This window comes from Seriola aureovittata, chromosome 6 (genome assembly GCF_021018895.1).
Source record: "Seriola aureovittata isolate HTS-2021-v1 ecotype China chromosome 6, ASM2101889v1, whole genome shotgun sequence".
Classification (NCBI taxonomy): Eukaryota; Metazoa; Chordata; class Actinopteri; order Carangiformes; family Carangidae; genus Seriola; species Seriola aureovittata.
Genome location: NC_079369.1, coordinates 24,362,732 through 24,380,924, shown reverse-complemented (window position 1 = coordinate 24,380,924; position 18,193 = coordinate 24,362,732). Strand labels below are relative to the sequence as shown.

Sequence of the window (18,193 nt, the reverse complement as noted above, 5' to 3'; positions counted from 1 at the left end):
CATCCACAATGCATCATGAGTTGTTTATTTTCCCTCAGGAACCCTGGTGATATTTACCACTGATATATTGCGCTGGGAAGCAGGAATACAAGGTCTGACAGGTTGTCCACTGATATTAAAACAAGTCTGATGCGTAATAAACAACACGCGCTCTGACATTATCACTATACGCAGAGGTTCCCCTTTTTTCTCTCTGTCACAGGAGACTCTGGCGTTTTGTTATTACACAGCCACATCCTCCAGTACAGACCCTGCGGCCTGCGGCTGTGACACGGCTGTCTGCTGGTCATATTACTGCACCCGAAAACACTTACAGGCTGTCTGCAGAGCCACAGTTTTAAAGTTTGTCTCCAGAGGGGCCCATTGTCAATCTGTCTCTGATTCTAATAGTCAGTGTTTATATGATATAACCACAGATGTAAGAAAGATGGTGTGTGTGTGTGTGTGTTTACACACACCACATTATCCAGCAGCGACTGCTTTATGAACCATTAAATTGTTACCATTAGGTCAAATATGCCGACTTGCAATTATCACCAGCAGGGCTTGATTCATGCAGTGTAATAAATGCAGCAATGACCTTATCATCATGGCAGGTTTCACATCACTAACACAAATGACTTGTGCAGCAGTACATGTGTGTGTGTTATGTTGGATCAACATTCCTTCTGAAAGCACTTTTCTAACTTTAAATTGGCTTCCTCAAGTGGTAATTTTGATATTTCAATTACGGATGAAGAGAGAGACAAACACGAGGAGCCCAAAGGAGCCAATTCTGTGCTGAAGTGTGTCTTAGTTAAACACAGACAAACAGAGTTTTGGTGTTAAGTGCAGGTCAGCAAGGTGTCATTACTGAAGAGGAATTATTTCATCAAAGGTACAGGAACTCATAGTTTATTTCTTTCATTTGCAAACATTTTGTGAACATGTTGAACATTACAAAGCAAGGGAAGAACTGACACAAGGCAATTCCAAGTTCTTTACAGAGGCATGGAAATACATTAAAAAAAGAAATATAAGATGACATTAAAATTACATTCAAAAACAATAAAAACAAATTGGAATAAATAGAAATAAAAATATTTAGAGACATAAGATCAGGTACACCATTTTAAAAGGGGTGCTGTATTGATTGAAGACATGAACAACAAGTAAATGCAGAAGATTATAAGATGAAAAAAGTTATGTATGTGATTTATTGGTAAACTGCAGCAAATATTGATGTTTTAAGCCCTGATTTGATCTCAGGTATTCAGGAAGCTTGTTCCACAGGTGGAGAGAAGATAAACTAAAAGCTGCTTCACCTTTCTTGGTTCTGGGAACACTGAGTAAACCTGTCCCACATGACCTGAGGGGGCTGGATGCTTCGTATTGTACGAGTAGATCAAAGATGTAATTAGGCCCAAGACCATTTAGTGCTGTATAGACAAGTAGTTGGATTTTAAAATCTATCCTTTGACGCACAAAAAGCAATATTTCCTGTGAGATTTTGCATATGTGACAAAGTGAGTTCTAAAACAGCTGTGACATGACATGAATTCACTATGAAATTTGAAATTTAAAAGCATCAAGCCGAGGTCTTGTGTACACATGTCTATCAGTGTTACGTCGTTTGTCATAGGATCAGTGAGGCTCCCATTGAGCCAGGTATTTATGACTTCAAGACAAGGAGACAAAACACTCCGCAAAGCACTTCATCTCTCCCCATGTGAAAAAGCTCCACATGCAAGCAATCCCACAGCAAACTCACTTACTCACTCACTCACTCACTCAGCACCAAACATGACCCTGATTCATGCATGCACGAACACACACAACTCAGTGACTCATCCATCATCACGCTGTCCCCACGTTTGATCAAAGCCGCAAGCGTGGCCACCCAACGACAGCGATCCTGATAGGTATCTGAACCTGCATGCTGATCCACACGTAGCCTCATCACAGCCCGTCGTGGACTGACTTAACTGTCCAGGACTATAAACAACCACCTCAGTAGCCTTCTCCCTTCCCTCTGCACCAGCACCGTTAAGTTCTGTGCCACGGGTCATTTAGCCGAAGCTGGAAAAGTTTTCCTCTTTGTTTGGGTTCGACATGCTAATGGCCACAGCTCAGAGCGTATGATAAAAGCTGTCGTTACGGTAATCCTTGAGTAACCCTTTATTATTGGAGCCAGCTGGTGTTCAATAAACTGTCATGCCAGACAAACTCCTCAAAGTTACCATATGTGATGTTTCCTTAGAAATGTTCTCGTCCTGTCCGTGTCCTCATGTGGCGCCAGAATGGTTTGAGAATGAATCTGTGTTGACTTGAAAAATTATACCTTTACTTGCAGACGTTGCACCGCTGCAGTAGTTTAATGAAAACAACTACATTTACTGCTAGTAAACAAGAAGGGATGGAACGGAGAAATAAACTGCAGTTAGCATGTAGTGATAGAGAGTCCGAAGAAACAGCATCACCTAAATTCAAACACCACAACTTTCACAGCTTGGTGACCAACCAAGTTTCAGACATTAAAGGACCTATTTGTACGTTTTGCTATTTCTACATAGCCAACATTAGCATTAACAGCTGTTTACTAACCAAGAGCTTCTGCCATTGTCGCATTTACATGATAAGAGGTAATAATCAAGTGGCAACTTCTGAGGCTGAAAAACGAAGCCTCTGAACCTTGGAAGTACCAAAAACTGCAGTTCCTCTAATGGCCACTTGAGTCTCTCCTCCAAAAGCGAGTCAATCCCCATTGACTGACTGGTACTCAAGTACAAAAAATGGTTTTCACTCTCTGTAGCTAATTTCCTCCTTCATGTCAACTGTATGAGCAGGATGAATTGTTATATAATTCACTCGTTTAAATTTTATTAAGGCTTAAAGTTCTGCATAATGAGGGTGTGCCACTTTGAGTGACAGGGTGAGCATATGCTTCAAAACTGCTCTTCAGACATCTATGGGTGACATCACGGGGGCTAGGTCTACATCTTTATTTACACTCTTTGGTTATAATAAATCGTTAACCCTTTAATTTACAGGCCATTAATTATGTAGTAATTACATATTAATTATTAGTAATGTGAAGAAATTACCAAGAAATAACAGTCAAGTAAAGTCAGAATAATGCCAAGTTGTAGTAGTATAAACTGGGAATTACTGTGAATATGTTAGGTAATTATGGAGTAAATTGAAGCAGAATAAAGAGGGTTGGTTGGTCATTATATGGGAATTGTTATAGTAAGTAGTATAGCCCACATACACAGTAAGACAGGAGGATCATTTCTGTACCAGCTATCGTTAATATTGAATGCATTAATATCCCTTATTACATTGTAAAGAGGCTGTTAGCAGGTGATACTAAGTCTCATATTTTAACAGTCAGCGTGTCAAAAATGTTTTGGAGCCAAAATAAACACAGCAGCCAGTGTCCTCCACGTAGCCAATGACTTTCAGTGTAATGAACCTAATATATTTGTAATTTCCACAGTTTTGCCTTTCAATAAGCGAAGACGAGTGGTAGCCACTGCAACAGCTGTGAGCGGTAGATGTGGCGACTGCTGGAAATGTCAGCGTAGATAACCCATAATGGGAAAGTGACGAGACAGTCCGACTGAGCCGGGGATAACTGGTTAGCACGCTACCTTCAGAACAAGAAAAGAAGTGATAGAAATAGAAGCTAAACAATAGGGTTGCTTTCCCCCTCTGGAGACAGTGAGTAAAGGAATGAAGTTTGATGCTGAACTCACAACATTTCTTCTATAAACAGCTGTTAAGCTATTAGCTATGTAGCAATAGCAAAACTTACAAATAGCTCCTTTAAATGACTTTGTATAATTATCAAAAATAAAAATCCCTGAATAAATGAACAGCATTATGAGCTCTTATATTGGTAATTTATATTCCCAATATTATTAGTCCGACACAGAAGAACATTTTGTTTTAATTTTCAAGGTAACTTTCTCCTGACTCTTCATCCAGTGCCACCAAGTCAAAGTTTTCACTTATCATGCAAAACTAACAATTTACTAGTATGACACATAAAGAAGTTGCCTTTATGGGCCGGGAGAACATTTTTCTTCTCCCGTGAACACATTTTCTGTTTCTCATCCAAACAGAGGGTAAAGGTGTTGCATGGGAAAATTTATTGACCATGTTGTCATGGGAGAGGTGTCACCCTGAGGTAATGAGGGTATGGCGAAATACATTCTGCTCTGCTGCACCTATCTTGTGAGTCATGAACGGGAGGACAACTTGTGAATGGATCTTCTTGTTAATTATTCCAGTTCAGGTTAAGGATGGGATGTACGCTGCTCATATGATCATGTCCTACTCTTACGTTTGACCATAAACAGGATATTTTGATTGTTCAGGTAATGCAGACCCACATATGAACTGGGATATATGCCAGCCATTGCTTTCAGTTCTCTCAAGATTATATATTATATATTATCAGTAGTATGTGATTGTAAAAGAAGCACACGTCAAAAAGCCGTAACGATGTCCGACTGGGACTGCTGGCTCCACTGCTTTAATTTTCACATCATTCCTGACAGATTTGCCTGTCACACTCAGTGTCTCTCCAGATGACAGATGCAGCTTTTCACCACATGAGAGTTGCAATTATTCTTCGCTAGATGATGGGAGTGGAGTAGATGGCTTATGAAGGGCTCTGCTGTCCCTCATCTGAGGAGTTGTGAGCTCTGTCAGGTTGAGAGGAGGCATGAGGAGCGTAATTTATTGAGACTAAGCCACATTACCAAGGCTATTCCCTGTCACCTGACGTGGTTTATGAGGGTCCATGTCCATTGCTCTGATGCTGTCTTGGCTTCACCTGACCTTTGGAGCCGTGGATAGAATTGTAAATGTGGTGTGTCCCACATCCATTAAACACACACACACACACACACACACACACAACACACACACACACACACACACACACGCACACACACACACACTGTAATGATAACTACCAACCTGTTACCTGAAATAACTCGCAACGCTGCTGTACTCATTCAGCGGATTTGTTTTGGTCAAAACTGTACCCATGTCATCTGGGATGTTTTGCTTTGGAAACACGACCTGGTGAAAAGCTCCAGTAGGAAATGGAAGAGAAAAATTTCTATTCGGAATCTGTATAAACATCAACAACACTGGGGGCTAATTCCCCTCACATGACCTACAGGACAAGGGTATTCTGAGGTAACTTATGGTCAGTACAATTATAACAGTATGATTAGTATGATTTTTTTATGGGTGGTGGTTTGGAAACATACAAGTGTATGTAGAAAGTGAAATGAATGGTCTGAGGTGCACTGTGAGCAGAAGCAAACTCGGCAAATGTTTGGGGCCCCCAAGAGGAAAAGGGGTCCCTGATGGCCCCTCGTATTGGCACATTTTGCAATAACAACTATAAAAACCCCTTAAACCTTCCGTAAAGGCACTATATATATACATCTACTGATAGCCTGAAGGTGAGGCGTTTATGGGACATCTGTAATCTGTAGCAACAGAAAATGGCAGAACATGGTGTTATTTAGTAATTTTTAAAAGAAATGACTCTGACGTAAAGTCAAGCATTTGACTCACAACATTGTTCCTTACAGATACCTACATGAAGGTTTAGCATAATCAATAGTGACCTACATTTTCCTGTACAGTGACCTCTTGTGGTGCAAATGACTATGGGTGTATGATTTGGCAAACTGCATTCAATCTCCTGCCTACAGTCTATATTGTTTTCTTTTACTAGTTGAAGCTACTTATGGACCTGAAAAAAAATCTCAACCTGTGCTAACGTGAACCAAGTATAGTGAAGTCTATGAATCGAGTGTGGATCAGTGAAATAGGTCGTTTTGGGAGCAACTGACCTATTTTGTCTTTTAGATTTAAGGGCTTTAGGCTCAGATTGGGTTTTTTCACCTCATCGCACCAAAGAAGTGTCCAACTGTGAATTTCCATTTTCCATTGATATGTCACATGGATATTCTAGCTTTCATCTAGCACCACAGTCAGGTTAACATTTCCGCTCGACCTGCACTATCCCTCATATCGATGTGTCAGTTTTTGCACACAGTGTAATCTCATAAATACAGATTAGTAAGGAATTCGCTCAGTACATTCAAGCTCTTCCAAAAGGTGCAGATGTTATTTGACCCATTTCTTTTGCTAAATTACAACAGTTTTAGAAGCGCTGCTGGTTGTTCCATCTAATAATTTACTATCATGGAATACAAAGAACATGGTAGCCTTTATGAACTGGAATCTCTAGAAGATGAATTGCATTTGTCTCTGAATCAAACATTTGAAAGGAAAAAAAAGTTCCCTTGAAAATACATTGGAGATTGTGTACCATAACCATCAAAAATGTAAAATATAATGTTACTATATATAAAATATACTGTTGTACATGCTGTCTCCTTTTCTTTTGTGACATGTTTCATTTCTGTCTTTCCTCAGTGTAATTTAGACACACTTTTCTATACATTTGTTGCCGTCTATCAACAGGTATTACCTAACACCTGCACATCTTTGTGTAGCTGCTGCAGTATATGATGAGAGGCTGTTGGGGCTGAAAAAGCCTGTTGAGAGACAGGTGTGTGTGTGTGTGTGTGTGTGCCAGGATCACACAGAGCCATCATCATCATCTTGCTGATGTGTAAATTTGGCCTCTGGTGCTCTAATCACATCCTGCTGTTTGGATGAGGGCAGGTTAGCAACAGGAGATTGAAAGGCAATATTCATAATCAACCTATTGTTCACAGAAACCAAATAGAGATATTTTACCTGGCCCACAACTGTGAGGAGAAAACAAAACATTGTATTCTATCCCATGAAGTAAAAACCTGCTTATTTTGACCATGAAAAGTTTGTGAAGCTCAATTTATGCTTGGTCACAATGATAAGTTGCACGTCACAGTGGCAGTAAGATGATGGAGAAATAATTAATCAGTCACATCACACTGTTAACATTTTCCACCCTATTGGTCATGGCAATGCTGCCATCATTTCAATTGTTGATGAAGCATAGAAACAAATAAACGAAAATGTAATGATAAAAAACAAACAAACAATTAATTAACTTAATCAATAAATAAATTCCAAAAACATGGTATGTTTTTGGATAAGTTATGAAACTTAAAGTATGTTTTAAGTCCGTAATAGCATTCTTGAACTTGAAAATAATTGTTTGACAAAACAATCCCAACTGAAATTTGACTTTTCTGGAGCTTTCAGCCATAGCACATGATCTTCATCAGCTGATATTGGATCGGGACTGTACCATTTACTATTTTACAATGAGTCAAGATTAAACTGTGCCGCTTAACTTTTGAGTCAAAACAGATGAGAAGTCCTAAGTCCTTAGCTAATTCTGCGCACTAATGAAGACCGCGTGATGGAGTTGAAAGCTTAGGAAAAACGTAGTAAGTGGTCCTTGAGTTTGCTTTGATTTGTTTGTTTTTTTAAAAAGTTTTTCTATAGCTTCATAGCCAAAGTAAGCATTAATGAGCTGTCTCCAGTGGTGGAAAGCAACCCTTTTGTTTTGCTTCTATTTATGTAACTTCTATTCTTGTACTGAAGTTAGCATGCTAACCAGCTAGCTCCAGCCCGGTCGGACTGCCTCGTCATTTTACGATACCGAGTCACTGTAGACTCCATTCTGCCCTAAAAATGTAGCTGCTCAGAGGACGTACTATAACCTCTTGTAAACACAACTACGAATGAAGCTGTTGGCAAAACTGGTAACTAAACAGCTGTTAATGCTAACCCTAGCTATAGCAAAACTTAGATGGTGGCATAGACGACAGGGTTTTGCATTCGCTGACTAAATTACTATCTGAACCAGTTTATTTTCCACAAATAGAAGAATTCTGTTGAAATATTGACACAGACACAAATTTCATCCAAAGGTTTTGCTGAAAATATATTTTTGTTAATTCATAGCTTTTTTCTGTGATTTCCTGTGACTGTGATTCATAGTTTGGTCTTATTTCTTAAACATGAAGTTGTTAGAACTGTGTGCAAAAATAGGAAGCCAGGAAATGTATCACTCAGAAGACCATTCACCTAATGTACAATCAACCATCATGACTTCCTCTCTGATAGTCAGTTTTCAAAAACTTGGCAAGAGTGTTTGAGTTCATTCTTCCTTTAAAAAGGAACCTCTGGCCGTCCTCCATGCTTTAAATGTCTACATATGTTAGCAACAAATCAGAGAGGTAGGTTTCTGCTCCATCTGCTCTTAGATCACTTTGAGAAAACAATCCAGGCTGCTTTAGGCTTCAAATCAAAAGGAAAAGTGTTCAGGGCTACGGATTTAGATATGAGGTCATGTGTAAAAGAGGCACCAGGGGACAGAGAGGGGGAAAGATGGAGGTGGTGCCGATTTTCATGCGCGCATTTCTCAGAGAGCTATTATCTTGACTTTGAACTTAAATGTGCTTGACTATAGCTAAATATAATTTATTTATTCCCTGGGAGTGAGGCTGCAGCTGTTGAATCAGTCTCTCCTCTCAGGTTGAGGTGAATGAGCAGATCAAAGCCATCTGCACAGCTTCATATCTCTGAGGCTTCACACTCCCTCAACACCTACAACTATGATGAAGATATGAAGATACAGATCAAGTGCTCAGGTGCTACCACATTTAAAACAATGATAAGTTTTAATGTTAAATTCTTATTGAAAACAAAAGCAAACAAAACAAATAATTGCGGACTCTCTCTGGCATCTGCTTCTCTGCAGGTTATTTAATGACCTGATAGCGTTGCTGTGGAAGAAGCTGCTACAGGCGCAAACTGTGGAAACTGGGCAGTGAAGGCATCACACTTAATTATGCAACTACGCAGTATATCATACACAGTGCCATGCAAGAGCTTCAAAAAAACTTTCCACAGAGATTGTGTGTCAGTCACAACAAGGCTTAAACAATAAAAGACGCATGCATTGAAACAGAAATCTTGTCTGCCTTCACAATGGCCCATGCACTTGCAAAAATGATTGTATTTTCTGATCTGCCACCAAAAAACCAGTGTTGATTGTCAGTAGGAGACACAACGCAAACAGAAATTTCTTGAGTAAACACAACACAATTTTCATGTCCAACCAGCCTCCTTAGCCTTGTCCCTGACAGGAAGTCTACATCTACCAAGCCTCTGACACTTCAGTTTGAACTTCACGCACAGAGCTGCATCCTTTTTTTCATATTTTCATTAAATCGATCTGCATTCATTTTATCTCATCTTTTAAGCAGCAACTTTTTTTTTTGCCAAATAGTATTTTCTAAGTTGGTTTAACTTATTTCTGAGTTGCTTTGTTATTATACTTTGGAAGCTTACTTTCATTAATATTAGTGTTGGGCCATACACATTCAGTCTGCAGTTCATTACTCTTAGATAAAACTAGTACAACAGTCCTGCAATAAATCCTCCATCATGAAGATTATAATGTTGAGACAGACGTGTTGATGCCACTTTATGTGGTGTGTGGTGCTGTTAATTGTATTGTATTATACAGAGAGGTGTTTCAGTTATTGTGTTAATCCCATTTATATCAATTAGGGAAGGCTACTTAACAAAAACATTGGTTTTAGCGAGGAAGACATGTAGCTGGTTTTGGATTTATGGGTGGATGGTAGTGCTCTTGAGGTGGAAACAGGTCCTGATTATTAGTCTGACAGAGGTAATCCAGATGTCCAGACAGCTGGACTTTAGATGAGTCCTCTAACTGTTGCTCAGCAGCGGGTGAAAACAGTCGGTTCTTTTTAATCTTCATTGCTTTGTTCATCTTTACTTAACCACATTAATCACAGTCCCTGTAACTTATAGTATACAGCACATATCGTATGCAATTAGTGTCTGGTATGGAACTGGGACTTACATTTCTTTGACGTGAGTGGGCTGGTGGATACTATTGTCCTCCATTGCAATACACAGAGAAAATGAAGGAGCCACACAGAGCTGCAAAACATGAAAACAAACTGGATAAAGACTGAGGTAGAAAAAAAAATACAAGTATGCTTTTTGGAAAAACTATTATAACTTTTATAATATAGCTTTATTTATGTGAGGTTTGACACGTGCTTCTATTATTTTGTCCACCCCCCTTTATATCGGTGAGGTCAGGGCTTAAAAACAGAAAAACAAGACTACAAACTACATCCTCCAAAAATGATCACACAGATGAATCAGCAACAACTCTCTCCATAGGCTGCACATTATAACCTTCATGAGGGAGGATTCATTGCAGGACTGTTTTATTTGACTGAATGGTATTCCTAATAAACTTTCTCTGCTGTATGCTGAAGGAAAGTGGGCCGACCAGTGAAAACAAATGACAACACTTTCCTCCCTCCTTGAATGCACTGAGCTGAGATGGTGGATACTGGCAGCGGTGTCCCTGCCTGGATTTTATTTTTGCTCCGTTTGATGAATCTGTTTTTTCCACAGAGGGATGACTTCAGTGTCTCCTGAAACTCTTGAGTCGCCTCACTCAGAGGAAAACACCTTTTGTTTTGGTTACATATGATCTTTTCTGCTGTAAATTTCCCCCCATTTTTCTCTCCCCCTCTCCCTCCCTCACTGGGTTTTTTTTTTTTTTCACGTTTTCTCTCTCTCTCTCTGTGTTTGGTGTGATTGGTCAGTTCACTGTCAGTGTGCAGACTGGAGGTATAAAGCCACTGCTGGGGGTGGAGACACCCGCAGCCTGCCGTCTTATACTGAAGAGCGCTGCTCTCTGCAGTCACACTGTTGTCTCCCTGTCGTCATTTACAACAACAACAACAGTCCTGACTTTGGATCTGTAACATTCCACCATGTGTAAAGGACTTGCAACACTTCCTGCAACATGCTTGAAAAGGTAAGACCCTACAGGTGGAAACTGATGTAATTTTTTACTGTAAAAGTAACTGCAGTAAAATGCAGTTGTTGACCATTTCAGGATGATCTGTGCACATGCTGATTCTTTGAAATGTGAAATAGATAGAAACACTTGCATGACCTGAAATCAACATTTAAATACAGACAAAGAGGAACCAGCTGACATCCATGCAAGCAAGCCTTTGTGCAGATGTTATTAATACAAACAAAGTGAAGTCTTAAAAAAAAATGCATTTCACTCACTGCCCTCTCTTCTGCTTCTCCACAGCGCCAAAGACATCAAGCACAAAATAAGCTTCTTACTCCAGAAGCCTGAACCCCAAACAGCGGATCAGAAGCAGATGAAAGAGAAGAACTCTACTAATGCTGCTGCTGCAAAGAGGTCAGAGGAACTCATCTCTATTAGTTCAATTTGTGTAAAGTTTAATATATTTGTTCCACTTTGTGTTTATTCTTCAGTTCTCCTCAGAAAGAGAATTTATTCACAGTCACACAGATTATAACTCTGCTTTCATGGGTCTTGAAAAAAGCAGTTTGTGTGTGTTGCATGAAAAAAAAAAGAAGGAATTAATGAAATGTATTTCAGTCTGGAAGGGCTGCACTGGGAAACATGATGAAGGTGGTTATGGTAGCAGCCTCTTAGAAGATGCACTCCCTGGTTATAAAATTATAAATGCTGCTTTACGATGAACATGTTCCATCAATTCATCTGTAATTTGAGTTACACTAAATCCAAAACTAATAACTAAAATATTTTTTTTCAAAATCAAAAGTGACTCAGCTTTGACTTTAACCCAGTAGTTACTTGTGGCTTGAATCTTAAGATTTGACAGACTGAACCGTCTCCCAAGTTTCAAAAGAGGGAAAATCTCAGATGGTGCCAGCATTCAAACTGTAGACCACCTTTGAATGAATCACTGGAACTTTATTGTGAAATTTCTTCCAGTTGTTTGGGGGGTTTTGTTTTCAGAGAGATGAAAAGGTGTAATTGTATTGCAGGTGTTGTCTTGTGTTACCATGGAGAAGGTGTAACTTTTGCTTAGGAACACATTAAGCCTCGTTTTGACCTGTCCTCGGGTCGTGTTCCCTCAGGAAGCCTCTTATTGTTCTTTATGAGCAGGTTAGCATCACCCTGACCTTTCCTTCTCAGAACCGTGGAACCCATTCAGACACGGTTACAGATAATCAGTGTTCACTTTTTGTTGAGCAGCTGTATCACTCATCTCATTCACAACACAAAGACACGCTGTAGAGCCTCTGTGACACGCACCGTTCAAGTGATTTATATGAATATAGATTATTCTTTTTCTAAACGAGTAGGAGCTATTAATTATCCTCATTATTGCCGTTGTTTCTGAGGCGATGAAATCTGCAAGGAGGCGTTATTGTATTATAGGTTTTGCTGTGTAAATGTCAGATGACGCATGACGCTGTGATTAGATTTGCTATCTGTTATCGATCAGTGAATTAATGTGGCTGGGATCACGATGAGTTGCACTCCAAATCCTCCCTGCACAGCTGTGTCATTGTGATGGAAACATGACTAAGACAATATTTCAAATGCAGGTTTTTGTATTCGTTTGAATGGGATATCAGGAGGGCGGTTTATCCACCTATTCAGTGGAGGAAGTGCTGCTGCAACAAAAACCTCATTAGAGCTTGTTAAGTAGTTTCATACAAAATCCATGCATGGGATAAACACTGAATGAAAACATATCCTGAACACTAATTGTGTGAGTCTCTGGAGTTTACATAGAAATGGTTGCACGCATTGCACATATCTTTGGAAACTCTGTGCAACCGTATTTAAAAAAACCTTTTTATCTGTGTTTTAAGGGTGCCGACTGCAACCGAGGTGAAGAAATGGAAGGAGTCTTTCAGCCACATCATGAACAGTGACAGTAAGTGTTACATTACAGTTTCACTCCTGCAAAAGAAATATGTAACCTGAACTGGAACAAGGCTAAATGAGGCTCAATTAAATTCCAAAGAAGCCCAGAGGACTTTGTCTGATGCCATATTAATGCTGACATTAACTGTCTGGCAGATGCTTGACTCATTAGTTCTCCAGCAGCATCTCTCTCAGGATTTATTAAAGAAAAACATCCTAAACATGATCGTTCTCATGTGACATGCTGATGCTGCAGTCATGGGAATATTGTCAGACATGGCTCTGACCTTCACATTCCTTGGTAACGGTTGCTGGTAAGGTTTTTGGGGATCCCAAAAGTGAGGTTTGATCTCTTTGTGCATCCTTTATAAGGCATACACTTCAAAATAAATGATGAGCTGTTTTTTTTTTTTTTTAGAATTTGCAAATTAAGCATCACCCTACACACATTAACTCTGCAATCATTATGTTAAAGAAGACTGAAGGAGACTTGGCTGGGACACACACAGACACACACACACACACACACACACACACACACACAGAAGACGCTAAGCTCTCTGGCGCATTCTCATGCTCTGGTTTTCTGCTACGTGTCTAGAGGCACCAGTCATTGGCCCCTCAGGGCTTGCTGACCAGTGCTAAGTGTGTATGTGTGTGTGTGTGTGTGCGTGTGTGTGTGCGTGTGTGTGCAAAAGCCTTCTGAGAATTACACTGTGTGTGTATATATGGACACAAAAGGGGAGCAATGGCCCTGCGGGAACCAGCTGAGTTCTGACCTGCTCTGTTCCATGACCTCATTCAATGACCCCCAGCATTGTCAGGTCCTTCCTTCTGCCTTCCCGACATCGTCTCCCGGCTCTCATTGGTCCGGTCTTTAGTTTATCTTATCATAGTCTCAGTGGTCTCCTCCATCTGTCTTTTTAGTCATGAAGGATCTTGGACTTGTGTGTTGTGACTTGTGTCGTAATCTTTTTTGATTACTTGAAAACACTTGAAGACAGGATGCAACCACGGATGATCGTTGCTGTAATATTTTTCTTTTAACAATTTCCTGTTCCCAGAAACTCAGACACAATTAAGCTCCAGTAGGTGCAGGTGTTGGTACCTGAAATCAGAGCGATGCAGCTTAAAGAAGTCGGGCAACCAGGCTTTGACAATGACAGTCCTCCACACCTCCACTCATGAGTCTGTAAGGTTGGATTTGATATTAAAGAGAAACTTTCTGTCTTTCTGCATTAGCGGGTCGTGCAGTCTTCACCAGCTTCCTGAGGTCAGAGTTCAGCGAAGAGAACATGGATTTCTGGGTCGCATGTGAAGACTACAAAAAGACAGCGTCTTCCAAGCTGGTGCCCAGAGCCAAGCAGATCTACCAGCAGTACGTTGAGGCTGATGCTCCTAATGAGGTAATTCATTTATCTGTAAAATATGTAATATGTAATAGTGGTGATATGAGAGCTTGCTCAGTGTGAGGAAAATGCATTCATAAATCTATAACCTGTAATCTTTAAATAAATGTTACAATGTGGGAAATGTGGGAGACAAAACACGGACTCCAAAAATGGCAAAGAAAGAAAAAGGAAAAAGGAAAAATGTCGAGACTGTTTGAAAGCTGGACACGCTTCAAAGACATTTTTGTGAATCTTATTAATGCAAATGCACATTCTTCTTCAGTGAGGTGAAAACTTGGCCTGATTGTGACCATGAAAGCTTTGAATGTGCACATGAATAATACTGTTGTACTAATGACCATCCCCTCAGCTGCCTGATTAAAAGCTTCAAACTGTTTTGCTTTTATCATTATCACAGGAGGCTGGATGCATAATATAAATAAAAGAAGAATTTGGCGCTTCACTCAGTTCAGTTCATTAGATTCACTTTTGACAAAAATTAAATAACAAAAAATGCAAAAAGGAAATAAACACACAATGATGTTTTTTCCTCCACTTAGGCTCGTTCTTTGCTTTATGACGATATATGACTATGTTATATATATATATATGTCTGTGTGTGTGTGTGTGTGTGTGTGTGTGTGTGTTTGTGTGTTGTATCTACAATTGAACATAAAGAATAAAACTTTCAGTTCCAGTAATCAAACATAATGTAGATGGGGAAGGAGAGCAGAATATAAAAAGGTCATTGCCCCCTATGTGCTTGAAATCCCAACAGCTTTTGTCTTCTGTATATTAACCCTTTATTCCCCCTTCCTCTCTGTTGGTTTCAGGTAAACCTGGACGCATCGACCAGAGACCAAACGAGGCAGAACGTGGAGAACCCCTGCCCGTCTTGTTTCGACGAGGCTCAGAGGATGATCTACCTCTTGATGGAAAAAGACTCCTACAGACGCTTCCTCAACTCCAAACTGATCCAGGGTCTGTCTCAGAAACAGACCGCCGCCACCAACGCGAAGAAGGAGAGGAAAGATTATGACTATGCAGAGAACAGGCAGGCGTTAACCGGTGGTGCCTAAACAGGAAGGAAGCACTAGTCATTTTCATTTGAATAACAACAACGTGATATCTCTAAAGTGAATATATCAAGTTATTTTTAAGACTTAACTGTAAGTGATGAGAACACAGACATTAAAATAAGTTGCGGTGTACTGAGTGAGAAGCAGTAACAATGACTTACCGATCAGTGTTAGATTTATTTAATTCAGGGATTTATACTTTTACAAGTAGATTTTTTTACATTTTCAAACTAAAAAAACAAACAAAAAAACAGTTGATTGTGAACATGTTTATTTTTTGTAACAACATTAAATGAACCATCATGTGTTCACCTGCTGTGCAGTTAGTTTTGGCCGTCAGTGTTCTGTTATAGCATTTTCCACCATATTGTCTGAGGCACATTGACTTATAGTGTTACATTTGTTACAAGTTCTTCACTTCCTGCTCACTACTTATGACTAATCACGTGTTCATACAACAGCAGATGGATGATACTGATGTCTATGTTCTCATTACTTGTGGTCTGTAAGTTGATCTAAAACCTTAAAATATATCTCAAAGAAGGTCATTGTAACAACTGGCTGTGCTGTATAAGCATCTCTGCACTGTGCAAACGTTTGTCAACTCCTAATGGGAATTTGAACCATGCTTTAATATTGCAGTGTTGATTTCCTGTCACATGTCATACATTTTCTTTGTCAAATTGTGATTCATTTGATTTTTTTTACAGTTCCCCTGTAAGTCAAACTGTTATGTTCAGACATGAAGTACTGTAATTTGTGAAGGGTGTTGAATAAATAATGTATTCACTTTAATTTAATATATTTCGGTGGCCTTGCGTACTAAAAAGGTTTTATCAGAATGTACACTGTGATAGATAGTAAACTAAAGACCATATTTAGATATTTATGAAATGATGCCATTGTCCTATTTATACCTTATCTGTGACTATTCACCAATAAAAAAAAAAAGATGTGTTATGTATATATGTTTAACGGAACTTTGTGTGTGGTTGGTCTTGTTTCAGTTGGAGACTTTAAGAGTCTCCAGCCATGCTAGCAGCTTTTGAGGCTGTACCAAAGTTTTTATAGGCAAGTGTTTCAATGGTCACCAGGGCATAAAAACAGCAATCACAAATCAATTACGAGCCTATAGGTCGTTTGTGCAGCAGGTTACTCTGACCCATAGTTACAGTTGCTAGGCGACATCTAGGGGCCGTAGTAATTATGACAGGAGCAAAGGGAAAAGTGCGGTGACGTAGTTTGAAGAGAGACAAAGTCCACATCAGGAGGAGGTTGTGGTGGATGGATGGGTCAACGAAACACAGGACTATGACACAGGAGAGTGGTGTTTGATTACCATGTGAAACTCGTAGATTATATTGTAACCATGACAACAGAGACCATGTGATTGTAAGGAAGGACCTATTTTAACCCAATTCATGATCTTTTCCTAAACCTTACCAAGTAGTTTTAGTGCCTAAACCTAACTATTATTATTATTATTATTATTATTATTATAGTAACCATGGAGACGAAGGCCAGTACGCTGCTGTCTGTACAGTCTGTGTGTTTATTATTGTAACCATGACAATGGTTGTAACAATGACAATGGGTTGTATCAGAGGCTTGAAACAAACGACATGTATCGTCGCTCAGGTTGAAGGACTGGTTGTAAAAAATGCATAAAAAGTTTGGTGACTTTTCCCCAACTGTTACCATGCATGTGTAAGGTTCCATGACACTGACTTTCAAACCTCAAACTGTGCGCTTGGCTTGATATAGAATATAAAGCAGACAATTGTGTCATACAGCCGCCATCTTTGGTGTTACGGACTAATCTACTCAGGGTTCTTTAAGTGGTTTTCTCTCTTATAACATCTCTGACTTTACTTAGCAGTTAGGTGAAAACATGCCTGCATGCTAACATACGCACAGTAAAAACAATAACATGTTTACCATGGTCATCATCTTAGTTTAGTTTGTTAGCATGCTAACATGCCTCTCTTACACCCACACAAACACACTGATGCTGGTGGAACTGCCATGCAAGGTACAGGAACGGCCATTGGGAGTTACTGGGATTTGGTTTCTTGCTCAAGGACCCTTTGACATGTGTAAAGCAGAGACTGGGGATCAAACCACCAACCCTGTAAAAAAAAAAAGGTTTACACCGGTGATTCAGAGTAGTTATTTGTGTGCAGTTATCTGTCCAATGATGGTATGATGATGAATTCCAAATATACTTTCATCAGGTTTTATCCAACATTACTGTTTTGTTTACAGACAGGGAGGGAATAGAAATGTAAAATCAACCTCCAAAAGCCACAATTGCACACAACACGTTTTAACTGGAAAGTGCCACAAAGTCAATTTTTGAGCCCTTGCAGCCTTTCACACTCATCACTCACCAGGTGATGTCTATTAAGTGTGTGAGGGTTCAGGCCTCAGGCCTCAGGGCTTAGGCCTTGGGATTGAGCCTTTGTCTGCTTTATTCTCTGGTGGATTTTCTTGTTGCCTGCTTTTGTTTCCTATGATGTTGCAGAGCATTTTCCATGAGTACCTGAGTACCTGAGTACCTGAGTAGTCATTAAGCCTTATATTCTATAGACCATTACTATTTGAACCAAATTTCATGGCAATCCATCCATTAATTGTTGAGATATCTCAATCCAAAACAAACGTCCACTTCATGGTTTTGCAAGACAAAATGAAATAAGATCACTAATGTCATTAGGATTAATCCTTTGGTGACCCTTGACCCGTGTGTGTCATGGTAATCCAGACAGTAGTTGACTGGATTGTCCTGACTACAGTGATGGACCACCAACCACTTGATGTTTCCACCCCTACAGCCATGTTGCTACTGCGGCTAAAGCAACACAAGTACACAGTGACAGGCAGGTGTAGCGACGTACATTTAATCAAAGAACAAGAACTGGCTTACAGGCAGACGAGTGGAAACACTGAAGTTCAGGAAGGTGAAC

At 39.7% G+C, this 18,193-nt stretch overlaps 1 protein-coding gene across 1 annotated transcript; it reads left to right on the top strand.

The window, feature by feature from the left end:
- The first annotated feature begins 10,683 nt into the window (after positions 1–10,683).
- rgs4 (regulator of G protein signaling 4) lies at positions 10,684–16,191 on the top strand. The gene is made up of 5 exons (XM_056379602.1): positions 10,684–10,846; positions 11,135–11,248; positions 12,703–12,767; positions 14,000–14,163; positions 14,982–16,191. Exons 1-5 carry the CDS (start codon positions 10,803–10,805, stop codon positions 15,225–15,227), a joined length of 633 nt encoding a protein of 210 aa, XP_056235577.1. The 5' UTR covers positions 10,684–10,802; the 3' UTR covers positions 15,228–16,191.
- Positions 16,192–18,193: the final 2,002 nt, after the last annotated feature.